This window comes from Patella vulgata, chromosome 2 (assembly GCF_932274485.2).
Source record: "Patella vulgata chromosome 2, xgPatVulg1.2, whole genome shotgun sequence".
Taxonomy (NCBI): domain Eukaryota; kingdom Metazoa; phylum Mollusca; class Gastropoda; family Patellidae; genus Patella; species Patella vulgata.
This window is the reverse complement of record NC_065880.2, coordinates 56,081,323-56,108,762: the sequence shown is the minus strand read 5'-3', so window position 1 is coordinate 56,108,762 and position 27,440 is coordinate 56,081,323. Positions and strand designations below refer to the sequence as shown.

Here is a 27,440-nt window from a genome sequence, read left to right as displayed (position 1 = left end):
GTGGCCAGACGATTCGGAATGGACTGCATAGGGGTCACCTTCGCGCCCGACGTCCTCGCGTGATCCCTTGTTTGAGAGATCATCACATTCAGGCAAGACGTTGTTGGTGTAGGGATCGTCAACACTGGGATAATCGACGCTGGAGCAATGTGATGTTTTCAGATGAGTCAAGGTTCACTGTTGATTTTTTGGACAGACGTAGGAGGGTGTGGCGTCGTCGAAACGAGCGCTTCCAAGACGTTAACGTCATCAGACATGATCGATTTGGGGGTGGTTCTGTTATGGTGTGGGGAGGCATCACTGTTGCTGGAAGAACGGCTTTACATGTTGTTGCAGGGCGTGTTACAGGCCAGTACTACCGGGACAACATCTTGGCAGTCCATGTTGTGCCGTTCGCACGACGTCATGGCCGCCGTTTCATCTTCCAGGATGACAACGCAAGATGTCACAGGGCCAGGATCGTTACAGGTTACCTCCAACAACAGAACATCACCACATTACCTTGGCCAGCACTGAGTCCCGACCTCTCCCCCATCGAGCATGTCTGGGACATGCTTGGACAGAGGTTACGTCAACGTCAACAACGTCCTGCCAATGTCCAAGAACTTGCTGCTGCGTTGCAACAGGAATGGGACAATCTGGACCAAAATGACCTTAGACGTCTCATTAGGAGTATGCCACGTCGGATCAATGCTTGTTTGGCAAACAGAGGAGGATTTACCCGTTACTGACTTGGTTGTGATGCTGTGGTAACTTTGCTGTTTGACCCCGGGTATCATTTTACCCTTATAATGGTCAGTCTGTGCCTTACTTAGTCTAACGATCATTTGGAATAAATCGATGAATGTGAACTTCATTTCATTTTGTCATTTGTTTCTTCGTCAGTTTCATTAGGTGACTTTAATAACACTTAAAAATCAAATATCCCCTACTTTTTTTGAATAGTATACAATGGAATTGTTGTGGTCTTAAACCAAATTTTAATGAAGTTCAAATCTTATTTCAAAAATTTAATCCCTAAGCTATTTGTTTACAATAAACTTTTTATACGCCCACATTTTCATGTGGACGTATATTGTCGTCGCCCCTGTCCCTCCGTCCACAATTGTTTGTAAACACTCTAGAGGTCACAATTCTTATCCGATTTCAACGAAACTTAAAATATAGGTTTATCACCCTAAGATCTCTGTTCCTTTCGATATTGGCATGTATCGGACAGTAAGTTCATGGATGATGGCCCTTGATTGTACGAAAAATCACGTTTTAGCTTGTGAACACTGTAGAGGTCACAATTTTTATGTGATTTGGTTTAAACTTGAAATATATGTTTATAACCCAAAGATCTCAGTTCCTTTCGATATTCGCGCATATCGGACCGTAACTTCCAGAATTATGGCCCCTGATTGTACGAAAAATCACGTTTTTAGCTTGTGGACCCTATAGAGGTCATAATTTTTATCCGATTTTGTTGAAACTTGAAATGTAAGTTTATAACCCAAAGATCTCTGATTTAAAAAAACGTTTTAGTATATCACCGTTACACCCTAAGGATGGCTGAGTACGAATTTCGTGAAAATCGGACCAAAACTGACTGACAAAATGGCCGCCCATCGTTCTCAAATAGCGTAAAAATATGGTATATCAAGGTTGTGGACCCTATAGAGGTCACAATTTTTATCCGATTTTGTTGAAACTTGAAATGTAAGTTTATAACCCAACGATCTCAGTTCCTTTCGATATTCACGCATATCGGACCGTAACTTCCTGAATTATGGCCCCTGATTGTACGAAAAATCACGTTTTTAGGTTGTGAACCCTCTAGAGGTCATAATTATTTATCCGATTTAAAAAAACGTTTTAATATATCACCGTTATACCCTAAGGATGGTTCAGTTGACAGACAAAATGGCCAAGCCTTGTAGTCAAATAGTGTATAAAATATGGTATATCAATGTTGTGAACCCTGTAGAGGTCACAATTTTAATCCGATTTTGATGAAACTTGAAATGCATGTTTATAACCCAAAGATCTTGGTTGCTTTCGATATTCATGCATATCGGATCGTAACTTCCTGAATTATTGCCCCTGATTGTACGAAAAATAACAGCTTGTTTCAGTGCTTCACGTTTAAAAAAAATAGAGGAGCCATAAAAAGCTCTTCTAAAATTACAACAGCTGAAAATCGCTCCTGCTAAAATAGCACTTCTCAACTCAAAATAGAGGAGCAATCCATTATTTAGAAGGACCATTCATGTATTTCATACTATACTTTGACCACAGATGAAGCCATTTATTGACCCCTGACGTGACCTATCGCTATAACTTGTCAGATCTTCACAAAGTCTGCACCGTAACAATTCGATGTTTCCCGTTTAGTGTCCATTGAAAAAATTCAGAACAATGTTCGCAAATGAAGTTTATGTATAATTACTATAATTTACAGGACAATTTGAGAAAATTAAACAATTTGGTCCAAAGAGTATTTTATACATACATGTATATAATTTTTAGCGTAAATAAGTCGGAATGTGAGATTAATAATAGTATAGTGTCAGGTGCAATGACGTGTTTGTTATTCCATTTTATACCGATATTTTAGAATCCGAATTCTACACATTTCTCAACGGTAGGGTCATAGACCTCTAATTTAAACTTAAACCATGATTTGGGACGCATGTTTTACTAAGCGGAATTCACATCAAGACTTACAGCTAGTGCGGCGATTCGCGCGTATTTTTAGTCCTGCCGATGTCGAAGAAAATTAAGAACGATATTCACATGGATCAAAATAAGAATCAAAACCATTTAATCGTGTTTGTGTGCATGGATAATGAGTGACGTGGAAAATTATTATAAATGACAGGTCAGTTACTAAAGCTACATTTCGAGGCCTGTCTGATTAAACTCTATATTTATTTCTATTTATGTAAATTATTTTCTTTTTTGAAAATTATAGAAAATCGCGTGAGAAGCTTGCAATCGTCGATGCAACTGCGTACGTGATCAATTGAACATTTGGAAAACTGTTCTGACTGTATCTATTTTCTTTCTTTTTTGTACGTATTTATTTTAAGGTTCAATAATTATTTTCTGATTCGACAAAATCATTGTTTTGTTGACCATATTCAACCAAGAGGAAATTTCAAAACAATGGCTGAATGTTCGCTACACAACTATTTTTTTCATTGGTTAGAGGGGTCTAACCGCGGGAAAATTTACTGTTGCTATTGGCTGACAGCATGCATGCACGAATCAAACAATCTTATTTGCATATTGCATGCTTTATAGTATATAGTGGCTGGATCGGTAACCTCAACGACAAACATGTATTACCTTTTATTAGTGTGCTACTGAGTTTGCCATTATATACAATAAAAATAAGGAATATTTTCACGTTAACAAAAATATTTACTAGACGCATCATATGTTTCCACTAATTTCCAGCACCCTGAATCAAATTTAGCGATATTTTCCTGTGGGCCAGAAACACAATTCCCATTGGACAATTATTCGAGGATTGGTTACATGGGCTTTCTTTGCAGTTTGGGGTTCGTTTTTTGACATGTAAAATATGACGAGAGCGATTTTATCCTCGGAGGAGAGTGATAAAAAGCTCTTCTATTTTGATGTTTGCGCGAGCCGAGAAGAGCGAGAGCGATCGCTCGCGTCAAACGTGAAGCACTGTTGTTTAAAGAATTCAGATGTCTTAACACTCAGACATTTTGTTGCCTACTATCATTTTCCTAACGATGATGGTAGAGCACACGGTGGTGTTTCCATTTTCCTTAATGAAAATATTCTGCAGAGTAAAGTTGCCCTCAACTCGCCTTTACAGGCAGTTGCAGTGAGGGTGACTCTACATATTCCTATTACACTCTGCTCTGTATATTTACCACCTAGTTTACATCTGAACCCCAGAGATCTTGATGACCTTGTTACACAACTTCCCCTCCCGTTTATAATTACGGGAGATTTCAATGGTCATCATTCACTCTGGGGAAGTCCAGATGATAATAACAGAGGTAAACAAATAGCGGACTTCATTAACATTAATAATTTGTGTTTATTAAATGATGACTCGCCTACTTATCTACATCCTGCCACAGCTTCTTTTTCTTACCTTGATCTAACCATTTGCTCTCCGGTCCTGTTTCAGGATTTTACATGGAGAGTGAATGTGACCATTGAAAGGCCACAGAGGTGGAAGTTGCATAAGGCTGATTGGGCTCTTTTTGAATCTTTGTGTCTCTTCTCCTTTGATGCAAAAGAGTTAGAAGATGCAGATGAGCCCATGGCCTTATTCACTTCAATTCTTCAAGATGTAGCTGAGCAGGTGATTCCAAAGACCACGACTGAGCCCAAACTTTTCAATAAACCATGGTATAATAACGATTGAAAATCTGCTCTTAAAGAGCGTGATCGTATTTTAAGACGCCTTGAGAATCACCCTTCCATGGAAAATATTGCAGCATACCAAATTTTCCGGGCGAAGGCCCGTAGAACCATACGCCAAGCAAAGAAGTCTTCATGGCAAGGTTATTTCTCAAGGATAAATTCCTGTACCACTTCCAAATCGGTATGGGATAGGATTCGTAGAATTAAAGGTAAAAGTAGTGCATTATCAGTTAACCATCTAAATGTTGATAATTCCAAATTTCCTGTTATCGCTAATTCTCTGGCCACTACTTTCCCATTCAATTCATCATCAAATTTCTCCTCTGATGCCTTTCAGGGCATTAAACATCAGCAGGAGAAAAGGTGACTTAATTTTAAGTCCCGTAATGATGAATGTTATAATGAAAAGTTTTCTAATCTGAACTCCGTGATTCTCTTAAACGAACTCGAGATACTGCAACTGGTCCAGATGAAATTCACTACCAGATTTTAAAACATTTACCTTTTTCTACACTTTTAATATTATTAGATCATTATAACCGGATTTGGGTTGATAGGAATTTCCCTCCTTCGTGGCATGAAGCCACAATAATAATCACTAAACCGGATAAAGATCCTAAGAATCCTACCAATTATCTTCCGATCGCTTTAAAGTAGCTAAGTCTCTAACTCAATATCATTCAAAATCTTCGACATTGAAAACACGATTTATTTGTCAAATTAAATCAACATTCATGTTGTGATCTTACCGGGAAAAGATGGCCTTCTGGTATCCAATATTGAGGACAAAATAAACATTTTACCATTGGTACACGAATCGTGTACCATAATGCGCTTGTATCAAGAGACTCGAGGGACGAGGCTAGACACATTGCACCAAATCAAACGGCGTATGTAGACTGGAATAACCAGACGCTAGAAATTTGCACTCGCTTGTGACTGCTGGCTTATTTCGCCGAACATAACTGATTTGAAATTGGAGTAAAAACGGAAACCATTGAATGTAAATCAGTTTATATACATTCATATTACAGTATTATATGCGTTGCGACCCACTTTTGTCAATTTCTAGATCCCAAATGTTAGCGATTTAGCCCCTTTAACTAGCTGCATTTGCAAAACCATGGAGAGATTGATCAATCAAAGGCTTGTTTGGTACCTAAGTCCAAAAACCTCATTACAGACCTCCAATGCGGATTTCGGTCCCAAAGGAGCACTCTTGATCATCTCGTTAGATTTGGAACATTTGTCAGGGATGCTTTCATCCATAAACAATACTTAGTTGCTATATTTTTTGATCTGAAGAAAGCCTATGATACCACATGGAAATATGGTATCATGCGCGACCTGCATAACCTCCGTCAGCGGGGTCGCTTAGTCGCTTACCTATCTTTATTAAAAACTTCTTAGAAGATAGGTCGTTTAAGGTTCGTTTGGGATCAATATTCTCTGACCCATTTCCTCAGGGAAGTATATTATCTAGCACTCTTTTTTCTATACCATACCAACGTGCCTTAAACGTGGGGTCGATGGCTCCCTATATGTTGATGACTTTCAGATGTGTTATGGATTGACAAGTATGCAGACAATCGAACGTCAGTTGCAGATTTGCTTGAATTCTGTTCAACCATGGGCAACTGACAATGGATTTCGATTTTAGAAATCCAAGACTGTTTGTATGCACTTTTGTCAACAAAGAGGTTTACATCCTGATCCGGAGCTTACACTGGATGGAAGCCCCATTCCAGTTGTAGATGAAACAAAATTTATCCCCCATATCAAAAGCCTCAAGAAGAAATGTCTGAAAGTCCTCAACATATTGAGAGTCTTATCAAACACTGACTGTGAAGCAGACCGTAAGGTCCTGCTCAGATTATATCAAGCATTAATAAGATCTAAACTTGATTATGGGTGTATTGTGTATGGGTCAGCCCGCGAGTCTTATCTCAGAGAGCTTGACACCATACATAACCAAGGACTTAGAATCAGTTTAGCAGCATTCTGAACATCTCCGGTGCAGAGTTTATACGTCGAGGCACACGAGCCCTCATTGCACGACAGACATGATAAACTTGCACTGCAGTTTGCTACAAATATTGCATATCTTCCTCATCATATTTCATTTAACACCATATTTAGACCCTATCATGAACATCTATATTTACTGAAAACTAATGTTATTCCATCATTCGGTATTCGCATTCAACCCCTTTTGTCTCAGGCTGGTATCAGTCAAGACAGTATTGCGAAGACCCCTTTTTTTGAGACACCTCCATGGTCTATATCTCCTCCCAAGATCGATCTCGATCTTACAAAAAACAAAAAGAAAGATACTAGTTCGCAGTGTTTCAGTCTCTCTTCAGAGAATTAAGGTCTAATTATGGTGATTATGCTCCAATTGATACAGATGGTTCCAAAGATGGCGATCGGGTAGCTTCGGCTACTGTCACGCCATCTGAGATCATTTCTGTTCGTCTTCCTCCCGCTGCTAGTCCGATCTTAATGTAAATCCGTCGGCTTTTCGGGTAGAAATCGTGGAATAAACTTTATTTTGTAGGTTTTGATGTTTGATTACAAAAAAACAATGTTGACATTTTTTTTGAGTAGGTCTTCACAGTATGGGAGGCCATTATTTGAGGGTAGCCATTTTGCGATAATATTCCAAATTATTTTTTATTTTCACCTTATTTATAATGTTATCGACATATTAACTGTGATTTGGCTATGTATTAATATTGGCGGCATTCATGACTATATCTCAGATTGTTTTCCATCGTTTCATGATGATATTTCCAAGATGGCGCCCATTTTTAGTGGGAAAATCGGTCGATGTGCTGTTTTCGATTAAGTAGTAGTGTTTGGTGTCAATATATATGTTTTCGGGGTCACAAATTCCATTCCTGACATTTACAACCTTGTAAAATGATCACATGTTCATATACTTAGCATATTACCAAGATGGCAGGAAAATGAGACGATGTGCAGATTTTGATTAAGTGGTAGTGTTTGGTGACAATATATATGTTTACGGGGGCGCAGAATCAATCTCTGACATTTACAACCTTGTAAAATGATCACATGTTCACATATTTAATATATTTCCAATATTGCTGCCACTTGTGGTGGGAAAATCGGCCGATGGGTTGATTTCGATTAAGTAGTTGTCGTTGGTGACAATATATATGTTTTTCGGGGAGGCAGATTCGATTTCTGTCATATACAACTAGGTAAAATGGTCGTATGTTCACCAATTTAGCATATTTCCAAGATGGTGGAACGTTTTCTAAACTAATTATTAGCATTTATTTATCATCGATTTTCCTGGGAAAGTAAAGCCTATTCCTGGCATGAAGGCAAAAAGAGCATAGCGGCAGCGTGGTGCTTACGCCACGTGCCCATCATGCACCTGCAACAACCACACCAAGCGCTTACTTCAAGATCTTTCTACGCCCATTGCCAAGATCTGGCTGCGCGAAAAGTGTTCCCACCATGATCTCACCGTTACCAGTCAGACCGGGATACTTTCTCACCACACTCCAGTGACATGCCTACCAGGCGTAAGGCGTTCTCTCTTCACGCCTATAGAGACTGTGCCATGCTCACCCGTCCTCATTCACATTCAAAGCAGAAAACAACCAATAGTCAAGCAATCAAGAACATTTCATAGTTTTCTTGAGGTTTCCTCTTTGGGTGCTAGACTGGAGCTGATGGACGCGGCTCAGTATCTTCCCTATATATACAAAAAGGTCGTAACAGCGTAGCAAGCATATGGCCAGGAGCTTCGTTCCAGCCTGGCAGCAACGTGGATGATAGTGGTGGGGACTTGGCTGTAAATGAAATACTTGCTAAGAAGCCCTCATAGCATAGATTATCTTATCAACTGACTTCCAAGATGAATGTAGAACGAACATGTGGAATGATATTGCGCTGGAGTTCAACTACTACATTGTTGGATAATATACCTAATGGGTAAACTCAGCACTGGCTTCCAGGAACATGCTACAAGCTTACATGTATACATAGCAGAATTGGATTCAGAAACCTTTACAGTAATGTGTTTAGAAAACGTCCTGCCACGAACAAAAATATGCTGAATGTGTGAACATACCACCATTTCACTCAGTTGTAAATGGCAGAAATCGAATCTGCGCCCCCGAAAAACAAATATTGACACAAAAATGCGACTACGTAATCAAAATCAGCACATCGTCCCATTTCCCGCCGGACATGAAAGCCATATTTTAAATAAGCTAAATATGTGAACATGTGATAATTTTACACAGTTGTAAATGGCAAAAATGGAATCTGCTCCCCAAAAAATATATCTTTTTGCCATAGACGACTACTTATTCAATATCCGCACATCATTCCATCTTCCCACCAAAAATGGCCGTCATATTGTAAATGTGCAAAATAAACATTTTACACAGTTGTTACTGACCGAAATGGATTCTGTGCCCTTGAAAACATATATTTTGACACTAACGGCGACTACTTAATCAATATCAGCACATCGTCCTATTTTCCAGCCAAAAAATGACCGCCATCTTGGAAATATGCTAAGTATATGAACATGTGATCAATTTACAAGGTTGTAAATGTCAGGAATGGAATCTGTGGCCCCGAAAACATATATTTTGACACCAAGCACTACTACTTAATCGAAATCAGCACATCGTCCGATTTTCCCGCCAAAAATGGTCGCCATCTTGGAAATATCATACTGAAATGATGGAAAACAATCTGAAGTATAGTCATGAACCATGCCAATATTAATACATTGCCAAATCACAGTTGATATGTCGATAACATTATAAATAAGGTGAAAATAATAAAATAAGTTGGAATATTATCGCAAAATGGCTACCCTCAAATAATGGCGTCCCATACTATGAAGACCTACTCAGAAAAAATGTCAACATTGTTTTTTTGTAATCAAACATCAAAACCTACAAAATATAGCTTATTTCATGATTTCTACCCGAAAAGCCGAGGATGGGAATTATGTAACAAACCGAATCTGACTATGCTTCCATATTTACTGCTGAACTCCAGGCCATCTTTTAGGCTTTGGGGTTCCTTAAATCCTCTTCATCTTTAAAACACATTATATTTACTGATTCTTTGTCCTCTTTACAGGCAATAAATAATAAGCAGCTTGTACACCCTTTGGTGGCAGACATTTATCATCTGCTACGATCACACGAGTTTAACAGCAAGGAGACTGTCTTTTGCTGGCCCCCCAGTCATGTTTTTTATTAAAGGGAATGATCAAGCAGACTTCGCTGCTGCCAAGTCTGCTTTAGATCTTCCCATGTCACAATTTCTTTTACCTTTCACCGATTTTAAATCGTCCATTAACTTTTTTATATAGGACCGCTGGCAACGGTCTTGGAATCTTGCAGACACAAACAAACTTCATCATATTAAGCCTCTCTTAGGAGACTGGTCAAGCTCCTATAGAACCAACAGGAGGGATGAAGTTGTTTTGTGTCGCTCTCTCATTGGTCATACTTTTTTAACTCATATTTTAATTTTAAAGCGAGATCCTCAACCAGAATGTGAACGCTCTCATATCCCTTTGACAGTTAACCATATTTTGATTGAGTGCAAGCATTTCAAGGATATATGTGACCTGCCGCATCTAAATGAGTCGAAATGCGCGAGAATCAATAATGAGATAAAGACAAAATAAGTGAAAATATTGATTTTGAACGAAATTGAGATTTTCACAAAAATGAGTCTATAAATATACTATCTATTGACACAGAAGATCAAAATAGCAATAAAACATTTTAAAACACCTGTATTTGAACGTTTTGTAAGTGTACCGTATTCTTAAATCTGTCCTATTTCTTAAAATTCTCTGCGAAATTAGTTTTTTTTCTTCGCTCGCAGTGGGACGACCGGTCATTCCTCTTGCATAACCATTGACATCGTTGTAAAGCGGAGCATCTCTAGTTTATAAATATGATCAAAATATTGTCGAATTTATTTTGAACAGATACAATCGAGTTTTAAAACACTCCAAAAATATAAATAAACTCCGCCTGTTGCCATGCTGTCCACACAACTTCTTTGCTGTTGAGTGTTAATCGAAACTACGTGGCTGATGATGTAAATTAATCGACAAGCGGGTGTGTGTCATTGAGTAATACTATTACTAATCAACTGTCACGGGTCAATGATAAAGTCATCGACAACTCATTATTTACTCCGAATAATTAATCCAAGCGTTGATTGTTTGGTTTCTAATATCATCTTTAAAAAAATAATCTATAGGCCTTAAATGGAAATAAAGAAAATGGCCAATAATGTTCATTTCGAAAAGAATTTTATTGATAGCTGAATTCTGTTTACCGTCGCTTCTTCATTCGGCATGAAAAGTATGGAATGCATTTGGGATATTATTGTTTAAAATTCTCTTTTCACAATGGGTCAAAAAATGAGAACAACCAACAAGCCGAAATGCGACGATTCTCGAGTCTGCCATTGAGTATCCTCTGAATAATGTTGATATTTACATCAAAGCCAAAATGCACGAAAGTGAACGTAAGCATTGACTATGAAATTGACATTTCTATAAGGACTCATATTTTGATAACGTCACGGTACCTGAAAATAATAATAGACCCTATCGTACACGCAATATCTTATTTTAATTCACCTGTTACATGAACACGCATAGAGCTGTTGCGGCTTCTTTGATGATTATCCAATCAACAATCTTAATCTCCCGTCCACTAGCTGGTGCTAATTAATTGATGAGATTAAGATTAAGTTAATCTTACTAAAGTTATATTATACACAACAGACTACTAATGTATAGATTGTTCTTCAGTATAACACTATCATGTGAATATTATGCTGTATGTGTTGTGGATGTTTCGTTACGAAAGGAGTGCATTTATTACGATTTTCGTCATCAGCACCCTTGAAATCCTAAATAAAAAACATATTAAACGACAAAATATAGCAAATAAATTGCGGAAATAGTCGGATCAAATTTTTACTACGATTTTCGTCTTCAGCACCCCTGAAAACCCATGGAAAGATATATTCAACGACAAAACAGCAGATAAATGGCCTGGTTGCTATGGGATTTTGTTTTGGAACATACCAAATCTTTGACTTGCTTTTTCTCAAAACTTACTTTTGTGAGTTGGGTAGCTTCTAATGGACACAGCTCAGTCAATTTTTGCCCAATTGAAACAAACTATACATCAAATTGAAGGTAATGAGTTGGAGAATGTGAAAATATCAATAACTCAATTTTCAAAATTTCCTCATTGTGACTCAGTATGCTGTGGGGGTCACATATGATTGGATTTTTACTGTTGTCAGTCATTGCATTACATGTTTGCCCAACCGGGTTTATACGATAAAGTGTTAGACTTTTTAAAAGAGACAGGAATTTATCATAAATTTTAATTGTATGTATATATATATATATCATTTCATTTTTGTATTTAAAGATGGGTTCCCAGAAAAGTATTTATCGGGTAGTTATTTTCAATAAAAATATGGTAATTTTGGTATATATGGAAAGTAGAGATATCCAATCTTACTAGAAAAATACTGGATTCCCCGAAAAACACTCATGGAGCGTATACAGGACAAAAATGTAAGGGTTCCCCTAATCAACCGCCCGACGATTAGGAATTTCTGCATGCGTGATGTCAAAGGTCACACGCGAACATTGAGCGCTTGATGTACAAGTTGATAAATTTTATGAAGAGTTAGATGCACAACACTTTCTGAGATAAAAATGACGCAAAAAGACGCGGGTAGTGGATAATCCGAGAATTTAATTAGGATTCGATATTTGTAATAAATAGTAAGCGATTAAAGACAACATCGTCTGATGTATGCAATGAATTCTCCTCTGACTTCCAAGAGAGGTAAGTCACGTGACGTAATTATGACCTGGTTTGATCAAATTTTTATAGCAGGACATTCTTTCGCAATTACAATATTTAAGAAGGATTTGAAGCAAAGTTATGACAAATTAATTAGTTTGAATATGTTTTTAGTCCATATATACCATTAAATCACCCAGTTTGTACGCGGGAACCCATCTTTAATATTTATATGCATAAAAGTTGTATTTTATTTTTAATTTTACTAACTGTGATATTGTTTTTATTTATGCATATAATGTTTTTCTGTGATATAATTTAGCCTGTCTCATAATATTCACCATATGTTTGGCGCAATATAGCCCGGTTGGAGCTGACGTGCTATAAAACCACATTTCATTTCATTTTGTCATTCGAGTGTTTACAAGGTTCAACAAAGTAAAACAAGGGCCATAACTCTCAAAGGATTTTTCGTTTCACTAATTTAAATGATGCATATAAATTTCATACAGATCTGATAATAACCTTTGTCGTTTGAGCGTTCACAAGGTTCAACAAAGTGAAACAAGGGTCATAACTTAAGAAGTAATTGACGGAAATTGATGAAATTCAATAGGCTTCTTTGTTTCACTAATTTAAATGATGTATATAAATTTCATACAGATTGAATGATAACTTTTGGGGTTCGAGCATTTACAAGGTTCAACAAAGTGAAACAAGGGTCATAACACTAGAAGTAATTGACGGAAATTGATGAAATTCAATAGGCTTCTTTGTTTCACTAATTTAAATGATGTATATAAATTTCATACAGATTGAATGATAACTTTTGGGGTTCGAGCATTTACAAGGTTCAACAAAGTGAAACAAGGGTCATAACACTAGAAGTAATTAACGGAAATTGCTGAAATTCAATAGGCTTCTTTGTTTCACTAATTTACATTATGTATATAAATTTCATACAGATCAGATGATAACTTTGGTCGTTCACAAGGTTCAACAAAGTGAAACAAGGGCCATAACTCTAGATTTAATTAACAGAAATTGCTGAAATTCAAAAGGCTTCTTCAATCCACTAATTCAAATGATGCATATTCATACAGATCGGATGATAACTTTTGTCGTTAGAGCGTTCACAAGTTTCAACAAAGTGAAACAAGGGCCATAACTCTAGAAATAATTATTGGAATTTACTGAAATTCAATAGGCTTCTTCGTTTCACTAATTTAAATTATGCATATAAACTTCATACAGTTTGGATGATAACTTTTGTCGTTCACATGGTTCAACAAAGTAAAACAAGAGCCATAACTCTAGACATAATTAACAGAAATTGCTGAAATTCAATAATCTTCTTCGCTTCACTAATTCAAATGATGCATATAGATTTCATACAGATCGGATGATAACTTTAGTCCTTCACAAGGAGCACACAAATGAAACAAGGGCCATAAACTCCAGAAGAAATTAACGGAAATTAAATAGGCTTCTTCATCTCACTATGTAAACAACATATATCAATTTCAAAACAATCAGATGATAAATGTAGCCTGTAGAGTGTTCACAAGAAATTGTGGATGATGTATGGACCAACAGACGGATGGACGGGGGCGATGGCAATATACGACCACTTTTCTATGTGGGTGTATAAAAATGGCTGCTATTTGATGTAGACTAATAACTTATAGGTTTATTGACCGGAACGGGTTAAAGGATGTTGTTTTCGATGCCTTCATGGGAATCCAGTTTTCAGGCATTAAAATTAAAATGGATAAAAATTATAGATTGTTATGATAAGAATTTACACTTTCACAACCCCCATGTGACTAATTAACTAACATTTTAACATGTTTGGCATATGACTTTAAGAAATAAAAACAAATTAAGTTAATTTCGCTAAATAAGACACCCTGTCTAAATACTTGACTAAAGTTAATTCCTCTTCTTCATGTCTACTTTTTAATCCCTGGGGCTGGCTTTGGGCATATTTATGTCTCTTCCTAGGTGGTTCCTGGCCCCTAGCATACTGTACGATTCTAATTTCATTAATATTTTGCTCTTATTGTAAAAATGCGATCATTTAAAAAAAAATTTGAATGAGCTTTAACAAATAGCTTCTTGATCCTTGAATGCCATCCTTCCAGAATGTTGTTGGTTCTGTGTTCCTCTGTGTGGTAGTGGTTCCACTTATGAGTAGCACATTCACCCTCGCTTGTTACGCAGTCAGCCAATTCAGTTATGTTTGGATCTGATTGAGAGTGAGCGAATATGTGAACACTACTTGGATGATATGATGATATTCATCATTAGTTGCCAATTGGTGATAAGATTCATATTCAATACTTGGATGATATGATGATTTTCATCATTAGTGAACATAAATTCATAAAATCTTCAACACCCTTAATTGGGTCCTAATAACAACATGCCTCTCTTCAAATGAAAGCCAACAAGTCCATATCTGTGCCTTCATGGGAAGGATTAATTTTGGTCACGCTCTGTAACGGTGCCATCGTGGGAATACACAAACTTATAATGTTTGGCCCAATAGTTTTTAGATTAAAGGAACTTAAGAATCAAGCAATGAACTGTTCTTGTTTTCAAAACTTATGATGTAAAGAAGGCTGTAATTCTAACAGTAAGTTACTTTTCAATAAAGAATTGTCAAATGTGAGTAATTATCAATAATCTTGTATTTTTAAGGAACAACATGGATGGAAGAAATTGTATACTTGATTATGAATGATTTGGATATAGTAAAAGCAAGAAGTAAAATTATTGAGGAAAGAATACCATTTTTTGAATATGCATATCCAGGATTTAAAGCTGTGACTGCTATGGAATCGCCAAGAATTATCAAATCTCATCTGCCTATGTCATTTTTACCCAAACAGATTAAAGATAAGAAACCAAAGGTTTGTTAACATATTGGGGTTATATTTTATTCAATTATGTGATCCTTGTTAGTCTCAAAAAATCTACAGATATTTGATGAATGATGCATGTACTTTATTAGAATTTTTAAGCAATTATATTCTTATCTCTTTCTGGTTTCGATTCCCCACTTGTACATGACAAGGAGTAGGGTCACCTGCCTAAGCTCATGGATTTTCTCTGGGTCCTCACATTGTTAAAAAAAACCTATGTGCAAGTGAATTATTAAAATAGAATTGAACCATATGTTAGTCCCAAAATGACCTAGTTTGTTTTTTCTCTTTCATAGAATTGAGACTTTCTTTTCAGATTGTCTATGTTGCAAGAAATGCTAAAGACACTGTTGTATCATTTTACCATTTCTTTAAGATGCTAAAACTTATCAATTATTCTGGTAATCTCAATGATTTTGTTGATGGTTTTTTGGATGACAAAAGTAAGTACTAGTATTATTTTTGTACCTTGCCTTTCAAAGAGGGCAGTGGACTATTACAAAGGGTCTGTCTGATGTCACACTTTCTGGGACACAATTGAGCTGGAATGTTCAAGCTTGGTGTAGGTGTTGATTAGGTGAATATCTTGACTGAGTTTAATGAAGAACATTTTCTATTGGTTGATGCTTTGAGACATGGTAACTTTGATCCTAATTAAGCGAGTGATCAAACTTGGTGCATAGTTTCATTACATCAGTACCTTGACTAAGTTGGATATTGAGCATTTTCTGTTAAGGGTAAGCAGAGTGATAAGCATTTTGATTGGTTGATGCTTTTGGACATAATAGGTAGGTAGAGAACTGTTCAGGTATGGTCTCAAGTACTCCCATAACGAAAGCGGCCATTATCGGTCTTGGGGAAATTTGCATAATTAACATAAATCTAAGATGGCCACCAGTGGACCAGAAAATCGACGAAATCTCCGAAACGGTTGACTTTAGTGCAAATAAATGTATTACCGACCTATAAGAAATTGATACTCGCGAATTCAAAAATGCTGACAGTTTTTTTCCTGCGATCTTATTGTAACATCATTTTGACGGCATTAAGTCGTTGTCTTTGTGACATCGTTATCATTGGCGTGCACATTAAGGTTCCCTGGACAGTTGGAATTTGATATAAAAGTAGGCCGTACTGCCGCTGTCTGGACAAAATTTTCCTTATATAGCACACTGTATGGTTTAAGCCAGTCTTCATTAGCCGGAGCAAGAACAGTAGGACGTTAAACCCTATTTCATTTCATTTAATCTATGGCCATCCAATAAAAGCCGATAAGAATAGTCTACCTACTTAGAATATGAAAACAAAAATATATAAAATCGGCAGCTTATTATTTATTTCCAGAATATAGAAATATCAATGAAATAAATCACATCTGATGTTTCCAGGGCCAGCTTATGAGAACAAAACTTTAAAAAATAGAAAATATCGCCCACATCTTCAAAGGTATAACTTATCACCACTTATCACCATATCCGTAAATTTACCACACTAAGCAGCGCAAGCCAAACCATGCTTACAACAGCTACATCACTTGGAATTACAGTCCTCTTTGCAGTTACAACGTATGATTTTCAGCAGTGATTCAGGCACTTTGCAACGTATTTTTCGTTCGAAAGTTGTCAACCTCAATGTTCTGGATGTATTTCTGTGGCAGCGTTAGTCCAGGTTTGAATCTGCTGGTACACTCGGTAGCTGTGATATTCTGCAGCATCTTCAGTTGAAGTAGAGACTGTATTTGTATAGGTGAGTAGAGAGAGATGGGGTTTAACGTCCACTCGACACAAACTAGGTCATTTCGGGACTAACATAATATATGATTCAATTTTGTTTCAATAATCCGCTTGCGCGTAGGGGTCTTTAGCAGTGGGAGGAAACCAAAGGACACGCAGAAAACACATGAGATTGTCACGTACAGCCAGGGAATCGACACTACACCAGTTGCCTCAATGACAAACCTTATGATACAACACACACGCACTAACCATTCGGCTATCCAACCCCCTGTATAGGTGAAGAACTTTCTCTGACCACTTCCTTCAACGCAATATGTTTAAACTTTCTTCATCGTCTTTCCTACCATAAATCAGTACTGTCTCACCTGCATCAACAATCTCAGATCCTGTAGCTGAACTCTTTGTTAATATGTGACCAAAATGACGTAACTGTGATGATAAGAGTGGGAAGGGAAGGGAAGGATTTGACACATTTCTGTTCCAAGCTTGGTTATGATGCTACTATGTTTATGGATTGGTGACCAGATTTCATAATTAGAATCCAAGACTCCAGATTACCAGTGTGATGACATAGCGATATTAAAACATCTGTATCTTCTGCCAGGACCTGCGTTGGCCCGTAGCGTGCCAATTCTACTGCTGTTGTAAGTATTAAAACATCAGTATCTGCTCGTACTTCCTTAACTTCGATATTATGTTCCCTCATCACTTCAGCTAGAAGTTTAATATTAGACTTGTTTACTTCATTTGATAAAAAAAATCAAGTCCAATAACCTCTGTGGATCTTATACTGCCTTTGTTTCCAAGACAGTGTGTGGTGTCCTTAGTGGATGGGGCCATTATAGTTATAGCTGTCGAAAACTACGACCGGATGGTATGTTGTAGAATGTGGCTTATTTATTGCAAAGAAATTTTCCCAAAAGTTGTATCTTTCTCCCAGTTAACGTAGCCATGGAATAGTGAATATTCATCGCATTAGTGCATCAGCAAGTTGTGAATTTGACCAAACTCATCGAATAGAGAACTGGGTGACTGACTAGTTCATATCCAATGTCATCGATGTCAGCAGGATTTTGTCACATGCAATCAGCCTGCTTAGCTTTTGCGGCATTATTTATTCCATTTGTGCCCGGCTGTGTGATAGAAATGGTTTCAGCGCCATTAGCTAATGGCGTACTACATCAATATGCCTCGATTCTATTGAATACTAAAACGTTTCTTAATTGACTCAGAGCATTTAGTTTTAGACTACCTGTTTTTAAACGCCCACATTTTCATGTGGACGTATTATGCCGTCGCCCCTGTCCATCCGTCCGTCCACAATTTGTTTGTGGACACTCTAGAGGTAACAATTCTTATCCGATTTTGACGAAACTTGAAATATAGGTTTATCTCCAAAAGATCTCGGCTGCTTTCGATATTGGCATGTATCGGACAGTAAGTTCATGGATGATGGCCCTTGATTGTATGAAAAATCACGGTTCCTTTCGATATTCGTGCATATCGGACCATAACTTCCTGAATTATGGTCCCTGATTGTACGAAAAATCGCTTTTTTAGCTTGTGGACCCTATAGAAGTCATAATTTTTATCCGATTTAAAAAAACGTATTATTATATCACCGTTACACCCTAAGGATGACTGAGTTTGAATTTCGTGAAAATCGGCCCAAAATTGACAGACAAAATGGCCGCTGTTCGTTCTCAAGTAGCGTAAAAATATGGTATATCAAGGTTGTGGACCCTATAGAGGTCACAATTTTTATCCGATTTTGTTGAAACTTGAAATGTAAGTTTATAACACAAAGATCTCAGTTCCTTTCGAATGTAATTACCTGAATTATGGCCCTTGATAGTAGGAAAAATCACTTTCTTGTTAGCTTGTTCTCTATCCATCTCTCGAAAATGTGGGCGTATCCTGCCTGGCAGCCGCTGGTTTTGATACATTTCACCTATGTGGTTGCTTGTATAATTAAATTTTACTACAATATGCTTACATCCATATTTCTTGTAATATATAGCAGATCATGACTCATGCTGGAATTACACAATGGTTTCTGTGGGTTATATTCTTGATTGTTTTCAAATTTGAGTGAAGTCTGTGTCACTACAGGCCAGGTAAGCGAGCCAACATCTTACCCATTGAACCATCGTAGGTCCCGGCTATAGATGAACGATGATGTATAGTTTCAGTTTGGGTCAAGATGTGTTCTTATATAGAAATTGTACAGCAGTCTGTGGTTTCCAGCAGTTTTCTGAGTGCAGTTACATTAGATTTTGATAATGATGTCACAATGAGAACGACGTAATGCCATCAAAATGACGTTATGAGGAAATAATTAGGTCGTAGATAAAAAATGTTGGCATTTTTGAACTCGCGAGTATCGATTTCCTATAGGTCAGTTTCAGAGATTTCGGTGACCCTCTTGGATTTATGTTAATTATGCAAATTTCCCCAAGACCGATAATGGCCAAAACTGAACAGTTTCCAAAGAAATGATTTCTGTTGCAGTTTGTTCTAGGTGCATTTTTATCTATACCCGCCTAAAGTGAGAGTGATCAAACTTGGTGAATAGTTTCATTAGAGCAATACCTTAACTAAGTCAGATAATGAATATTTTCTGCTCAGGGTAAGCAGAGCGATAAGCAAATTGATTGGTCGAAACTTTTGAACACAATAACACTCCTAATTGAGCAACAATGTTCACACTTGGTGTAGGTCTTTATTAGGTGAATGCCTTGATGGAGTCCAAAAATGAGAATTTTCTGCTAATGGTAAGCAGAGATAAGCAATTTGATTGGTTGATGCTTTGGGGCACGATAACTTTATTTCTAATTAAGTGAGAGTGATGAAACTTACTCTGAGTATAGATTCATTATATCAATACATTGACCAAGTTTGATGATGAAAATTTTCAGCTTAGGCTAAGTAGCATTAAACAATTTGATTGGTCAAGAATTTGGAACATAGCAACTCTGCTTTTAATTGAGGTAGAATGTTTAAATTTGATGTTGATTTTCATTAGGTGAATGTCTTGACTGAGTTCAATGATTAACTTTGACTTTGATTCTATCTGATAGAGAGTGATGAAACTTAGTGTATAGTTGATAATCGGTTTGATTGCTCGATATTTTTGAAAAAGATAAACGTGCAATTAATTAATATGTGTCATCTATTTATTTCGGGATTTCGGCGGGACACATCAGCCTCACTGTTGGCTTAAATTTTTTTAACTCTGGCCATCATTACATGTATGTCCAGGTAGAATTAGAGCATAGTTAATTTGAGGTCCCAGCCATTATAGATTAGCCAGAAGCCTAATCAAAGTCAACTCTGTAATTGTTTCATAAATTATTGAGATCTTTATTTACACAACAAGCACAAAATCAACTCTGTAGACCCACGGATGGCTTGGATTCGTCTTGGATTTAAACAGGATTTCATTGATTGATTAAATTTTTAAATGGTGTCGTAAGCGGAGATTAACCGTTACGTTGACGTCATACTCCCGGAAATTTTAGATCAAGGCTAAATGATAAGAGTGTACGAAGCGAGGCCGCTGTTGAGCAAGGTTGCATGTCAGTCAATTTGATTGAAAGTTCAATATATACAGCCTTGATATAATGTTTAGTTGTGGTTAAAATGAGAGTTTGGATGTTGATCGGTATTATACGTTCTTTTGTCACTTGCGTTTACAGAAAAAATTATGGAAATTGATAAACATCGCAGCTAACATCACCCCAGTTAAATTGCAGCCCCATTGGATCACTGTTTCCTATTTGTCTGCTTCAGGAGTTACGTAGGCCTACCAGTTACAGTACAAGAGTACACGCAGGCTAACAAGAAGTCGGCTATAATTATGCCTCATTGATTTGTTCCATTCCTTTCAAACTTTCACTTCTTATCTATATATTAAAAGTCTTATTTTCAATTTGTAGTAAAAATAAATGTGATAGGAATTGAATTGCAACCACATCTCAAACCGAATAGACTAACGGTACCACAGCCATTGAAAACGTTACTTGATAATCAAGATTGTGTAGGTGGAGTTAACGCCTGTCAATCAAACGATCGCCATTCTTGGAGACGGTGAAGAGAGAGTTAACCCCTATTTCTAGTCAAAAATTACAATGGTGATAACTTTGTTCAGAATAAATTACATGTAATTTGACTGAAATTTTCAATACATTCTTCTTTCATCATCTATTTTTGAACTGTTATAGCAAGAATGGCCAACTCTCTATTGAAATCTCCCATAATGTATCTTTAAGTTACCTAGCCTATGGGTCATTATTGTATATATATATTATTATTGTTGTGTGTTGCCAATATATAGAAGTACATTTATACAAAGATGTTAGTGATCAATTATTGTATGTTCAATCTTAAACCCCCAACTAGATTGAACATACAACCCATTGTCGAAGGTTGGACTGATAAAGGTCATTCCATGTCAAGTGGGTCAATTTTCAGAAATTTGGGAAATCGCCCCCCTCGAAAAAATCTGGAAAAAATGTATGTTATTGTACATGCAAAAACTAGAAACTGTGCAGAATTTGTGATCTGTAGCTTAAAAAATTGACTGAGATACGGGCATTTGAGTTTCATGAGTTACCGATAAGTTTTCTAAATAAAATATGTAATAATTAGATGACAGGTGACAGATTTGCATGCTACTTGGCCATGAAAACCTGAAAACAATTTTGTGTAATTGTATATTTTCTGGATTTTGTACTGCTCCAGGAACTACAAGGCAATAGATATAGACCCATATTTTGACCTATCCAGAAATTGCCGGTAGTATTACATAAGAAACATATGAGAACACATCAGTCTTCACTAGATTCCTAGAAAATTGGCCTCGAATTTGGTTTTAGACAAAAAAATTCGAAAATTGCCTTGTATTTTCGAGCCGAAAGAACCCGATAGATGAGCATGTAATATTCTGAAACTTGGTGTAATTTTAGTTTGTACTAATGTCTCCAATATATGTTAAAGCCATTCTTGTCCCATGCCATCACAATATTTTTTTGATTTTTTCAAAATGTGTGTTTTGCGTCATGCCAATTATCACCCAATGAGTTAAACCATACACCCTTCGATTTTGCTGAAATTTGGTTTATATGTTTATTATGGCTGAAAAAGCTGATATTCCTAATTTTAGTTTGATTCGACTAACAGTTCCTGAGATACGGTCCACCCAAGTTTGGGGATTTCGGCCAAAATGGGTGTGGCCACCATTACTCAAATGACTATAACCCAGTACCCAGTGCTGGAATAAGTATTTCTGGAATGGGAATTCCACAGGGATTCTAAATCTACACGTATATATTAGACACCCAGATGTGTTTGAAAGAGTGAGAACCTTTTTAGTTTTTTGACTTTGAATTTGATCATGTGACATGTAAAATCAACTTAAATATTCACACTTGAGACTGAAAATCGGTGTCTTTGCACTTAAAGCAGGATTATGTTCATGGATAAGCTCTGATGATACACAGTAACCCGCCGCAGACTTACCTAAAGATAGATAACTATGATTCAAACAGCAAGACATCCTATTTCCCATTCCAGAAATACTTATTCCGGCAATTTTGACCTATCGGTGACTGGGTTATGGTCTTTTGAGTAATAGCGACCACGCCCATTTTGACCGAAAACTCATGGCTAACTCATAAAACACAAATGCCTGTATCTCAGTCAATTTTCAAGCTACAGAGCACAAATTTTGCACAGTTTCATGTGGACGTATATGGGTCATTCTATGAACTCGCTCTCCTTTTGATGGCGACAAAGTAAAATTAAAATATATTTAAATGGTTGATGTTTGTTATTAATTATACAGATTTATTATTCGAGTGAATAATTTTGTATGTGGGCACGGTTAATTTACGCAACTTTTCCAAGTTTTGGGCTTATTAGTCATTACTACTCGGGGAGTTTCATCATTACCGCGAACTTTCTTTATTTCATTTTTTTTTTTCATTAAACGTTACTCTTGGACAAAATGTAAAAGAATATGAGCATACTATCGAAAAAGGGTACACAACAACGTGAAAGATTTAAATAAAAGTGTATACACGAATCAGAAAAAGCAAACGAAAAACATGAGCTTCTGCATTTTCAAAATAGAGGAATTTCAAAACGTTCCCAAATGTTGAAAACAAGAGATATTATATTTCTTTTTTTTTTTTCAGGAATAAGGTGACAATAATCACACAAACTTATACGTTTTAATTGATCACACTTCATACCTTTAAAATAAACCTACCCGAGACTGTCATTCGCGGTAATGACAAAAGTCTTATTTTAGACTCGCGGTAATGAAGTTTTTCGCGGCAATGACGTTCAAATTGCATTTTATAATATGGAAACTTAAAATGCGTATGCTCATTGAACATTTCGATTGTTTTTTTACAAGGCCCCAACAAACAACATAAATTTATTTGGCATTGGGGTCCAAGTCATTCAATAATTTCTATTCTGAGCAATGACCAAAGTAATAAAAAACAAGACGATCAACACTGAATTATCTTAAATTGTCTTTAATATATAACACAAATCAAAATGCCAACATAGTCATACATTAATAGCAATACCTTGCCAACAGTAATATTATAAAAGCTCGATCTCAAAAAGGAATATCGGTCCAAAATTGATTTAATTCCCCGCAGTATTTACAAATATTATGTTGAATTAAAATGTAATAAGCCGGCCTCCATTTTGCTGCGTGTGGACAGAAATGATAGCCTATTTTAAATCCGATTTAATCTAAGCCGGGACATTATCTAGTGTTGGTATTTTGATTTTGTTTTCTTAAATAAATGTTAAATATACAGGTCACAATTCTATGGACTACAATTACTGCTTATTACTGATCGACGTTTCCACTAGGCTTCTCTAGTCATTAACAAGCAATGTTTATATATATATTTGATGATGCTGTGGAAGAAAAAAACAACAGATTAAATTATACCAATTTCTGATGTTCACTTCAAAAGGGAAGTGACATGAAAGGAGAGCTAATTCGTAGAATGACCCATATTGTCATCGCCCCTGTCCGTCCGACCGTCCACAATTGTTTGTGAACAGTCTACAGGTCACAATTTTTATCTGATTTCAATGAAACTTGAAATATAGGTTTATCACCCTAAGATCTCGGATCCTTTCGATATTGGCATCTATCGGACCGTAACTTCATGGATTATGGCCCCTGATTGCACGAAAAATCACGTTTTTGGCTTGTGAACACTGTAGAGGTCACAATTTTTATCCAATTTTGTTGAAACTTGAAATGTAAGTTTATAACCCAAAGATCTCGGTTCCTTTCGATATTCGCGGTTATCGGACCGTAACTTCCTGAATTATGGCCCCTGACATTACGTAAAAACACGTTTTTTGGCTTGTGGACCCTAAAGAGGTCATAATTTTTATCAGATTTAAAAAAACGTATTATTATATCACCGTTAAACCCTAAGGACGGTCGAGTTCGAATTTCGTGAAAATCGGCCCAAAAGTGACACACAAAATGACCGCCGTTCGTTCTCAAATAGCGTAAAAATATGGTATATCAAGGTTGTGGACCCTAGAGCAGGGTTCCCGCGGTCCTTAAAAATCCTTGAATATCCTTAAATTTAAAATTTCATTTTCAAGGTCTTGAATATCCTTGAATTTCACGGAAATAGGAAAATATCCTTGAATTTCAGTTGAGATCCTTAATTTTGTTTCAAATTGGTAATACTAGTAAAGCAGTGGACACATTAGCCGAATCGTTCAGCCGAATCAATCGGCGCCAAATTTTATTTGGCCGAATGGGTGGACACACTAGCCGAATGCTTCGCCCGATTCAACCTGCCGATTGCATCACCTTTCACGTCACATGATTAAACATGGCGGCGTCTATGTCTTCAATCTATCACGTGACTTCTCGATATGAGTGGTGATTGGCTAATGAATTCTATATTCGGCCGAATGCTTCGGCGTAGCGGACACACCAGGCGAATATAATTCGCCTGAATAAATATTCGGCCGAATATATCAAACCTGTTTCATTCGGGCGAATCAAAATAAAACATGTCTTGCAAATTTCAAACTCCGTGGCTTGATAGCTATTACTGGCTAAGTCGCGATGAAACAAACATTCATCAAGCGAAATGCTGCATATGCAAGAAGAGTTTCAGTATCTAGAAAATGGGTATATCCGCTGTACGTTCACACGAAAAGAGTGAAAAACACATCAAATTAACGAAAGCTACGTCATTAAATATGACTATAAGTTTCACATCGGCATCAGGCTGCAAGTCGACAGCTGCTGCTAGTGCTACAGAAAGGAAAACCTCTCTCCCTGCAACAGCACAACCACAAATAGATACTGTCTTAACACGGCCTGCCGAAACCGGCCAAGCGGGTACAAGTGGCCAGACACAAATATATGTCACTGGCAATGCCGTTTTAACTGCTGAAATTTTATGGGCCGTAAAATGTATTACGTCACATTATAGTTATAACAGTTGCACAGATATAGACAAATTTTTTCAACGTGCATTTCCAGACAGCCTAATTGCCCAGAAATTTACATGTGGCGAAAATAAAATTAGCTATCTCGTTTGCTTTGGTATTGGTCCCTACATACAAGACAAATTAAAAACATTGGTACGCGGTGTCGAAAATTACGTCATTATGTTTGATGAATCACATAATGAAAGTTTACAGAAAAAGCAGGTTGATGTTCATGTTCGCTTGTGGGATAATGGATCAAATTGCGTGGTTTCTCATTATTTAACTTCCGAATTTATTGGACATGGCAAGGCTGAAGATCTTCTTCCCGTTTTAATAAAATGTGTCGACGATATCGGGCTTAACAAAAGTAATCTTTTACAACTTTCTATGGATGGTCCAACTGTTAATTGGAAACTTTTTAGATTACTTAATTCGAATTTCGGAGACTCTCTGATTAACATAGGTAGCTGTTGGTTGCATACAGTGCACAATGCTTTTAAAAATTCGGTTGAAAAGTCAGGATTGGGAGTTGTAAAATATATAAAAGATAAATCCACACAATCATATAAAAGTAAATCATTTGAAGTTGTGCGCTATGGTATTAATAAGGATAATCTTATGTTTGTTAAATTAGCATTTTTCCTGACTGTAATAAGCCTAATGACCCCGTTCTTGCAAATATTTCAGAGTGAACGACCCTTAGTACCACTTTTGTGCACTCACATAGAATCAATGATTAAACAGTTGATGAAGCGTTTTGTAAAATCGTCTGTACTAAAAACCACTACAAATATCAGTAATTTACTTAAAATTGATGTTGAACAAGTAGATAATCATATCATGTATAAAGACATCGATATCGGGTTTAAGGCTGATGGAAAACTACGGAAACTAATTAGTGGAAAAGTTGTATCCGAAAGGGACGTTTTGGACTGTAGAATCCAGTGCAAGAATAAGTTAATACATATAGTTAAACATTTAATGACAAAAACACCTATTACATATGCCATGGCCAGAAATCTAGGGTGTCTGCATCCTAAATGGATAGCGAATCTTCCGGATATAGCAAAGACACAATTTAAACACATCCTTGAAATACAGTATTAATAACAGCCAAAAAATTAGATGAGGCGACAAGTGATTTGATAAAGTCTGAATATGATGATTTTATTAACTATGTGTCTAATTTGTCTCAATTGGATATATTAGAATTTAAAAACTATGACGCTCTTAACAGTGATTCGTTAGATTTGTTTTTAATGAGACATCTTGAACATTTTAAAAATTTGCAAAAACTTTTCAAGATGTTGCTGATCTTATCTCACGGACAAGCTGGAGTAGAACGCGGGTTTTCTTTTAATGCAAAAATTTTAACGGAAAATATGCAGGAAAAATCTATAATAAATCGAAGGCATATTGTGCATCATGTACATTTAATTGGCGGAGTGGACAAATTTGAAGTTACGCCCCAGTGCCTTCAATATGCTAGTGCAGCTCGAATAAAATACAGACAATACCTGGATGACCAAAAGAAAGAGGATGCTAAGTCAACAGTAGATTCAAAACGAAAATATATTGGAGATGAACTTACTGACTTTAAAAAGAAAAAGAAATGCCTTGAAAATGACATTATTACGCTGGAAGCTTCGGCGGACGAGAAGGCAGATAATGCGGAAAAAAGCCGTGACATCAAGAAACTTTTAATTGAGTCGAACGCCCTTCGCAGGGCAGCAAGAGCCAAAAAGGCCGAAATTACGGAAATAGATGAACAAATAGCTAAACTTGAAAAACTATTAAAACAATAATAAACGTATTAATAATCGGCAAATTAACGTCAATAAACTGTACTACTTTTTATTCGTACTTTAGTTTAATCAGTTAACTGTGGTCCGAGTCGAAAAGGGAAATAACTCTGTTTTAAAAATGGCGGGAGTTTGTCCAGTGTGCTGAAATTCGATCTGTAATAATAATAAAAAAGTTTATGTCTTCAATTCCTTTTAAATATGAGATTATAACGATAGTTG

General features: G+C 36.5%; 1 protein-coding gene across 1 annotated transcript in view; it reads left to right on the top strand.

The window, feature by feature from the left end:
• The window catches only part of LOC126811207 (sulfotransferase 1B1), an 88,581-nt gene that overhangs the window by 27,291 nt on the left and 33,850 nt on the right, over positions 1 to 27,440 (top strand). Inside the window, exons 2-3 of the mRNA XM_050536779.1 lie at positions 14,958 to 15,169; positions 15,498 to 15,624. Of these exons, the coding sequence (XP_050392736.1) occupies positions 14,958 to 15,169; positions 15,498 to 15,624 (339 nt within the window). The remainder of the gene's footprint in view (positions 1 to 14,957; positions 15,170 to 15,497; positions 15,625 to 27,440) is intronic.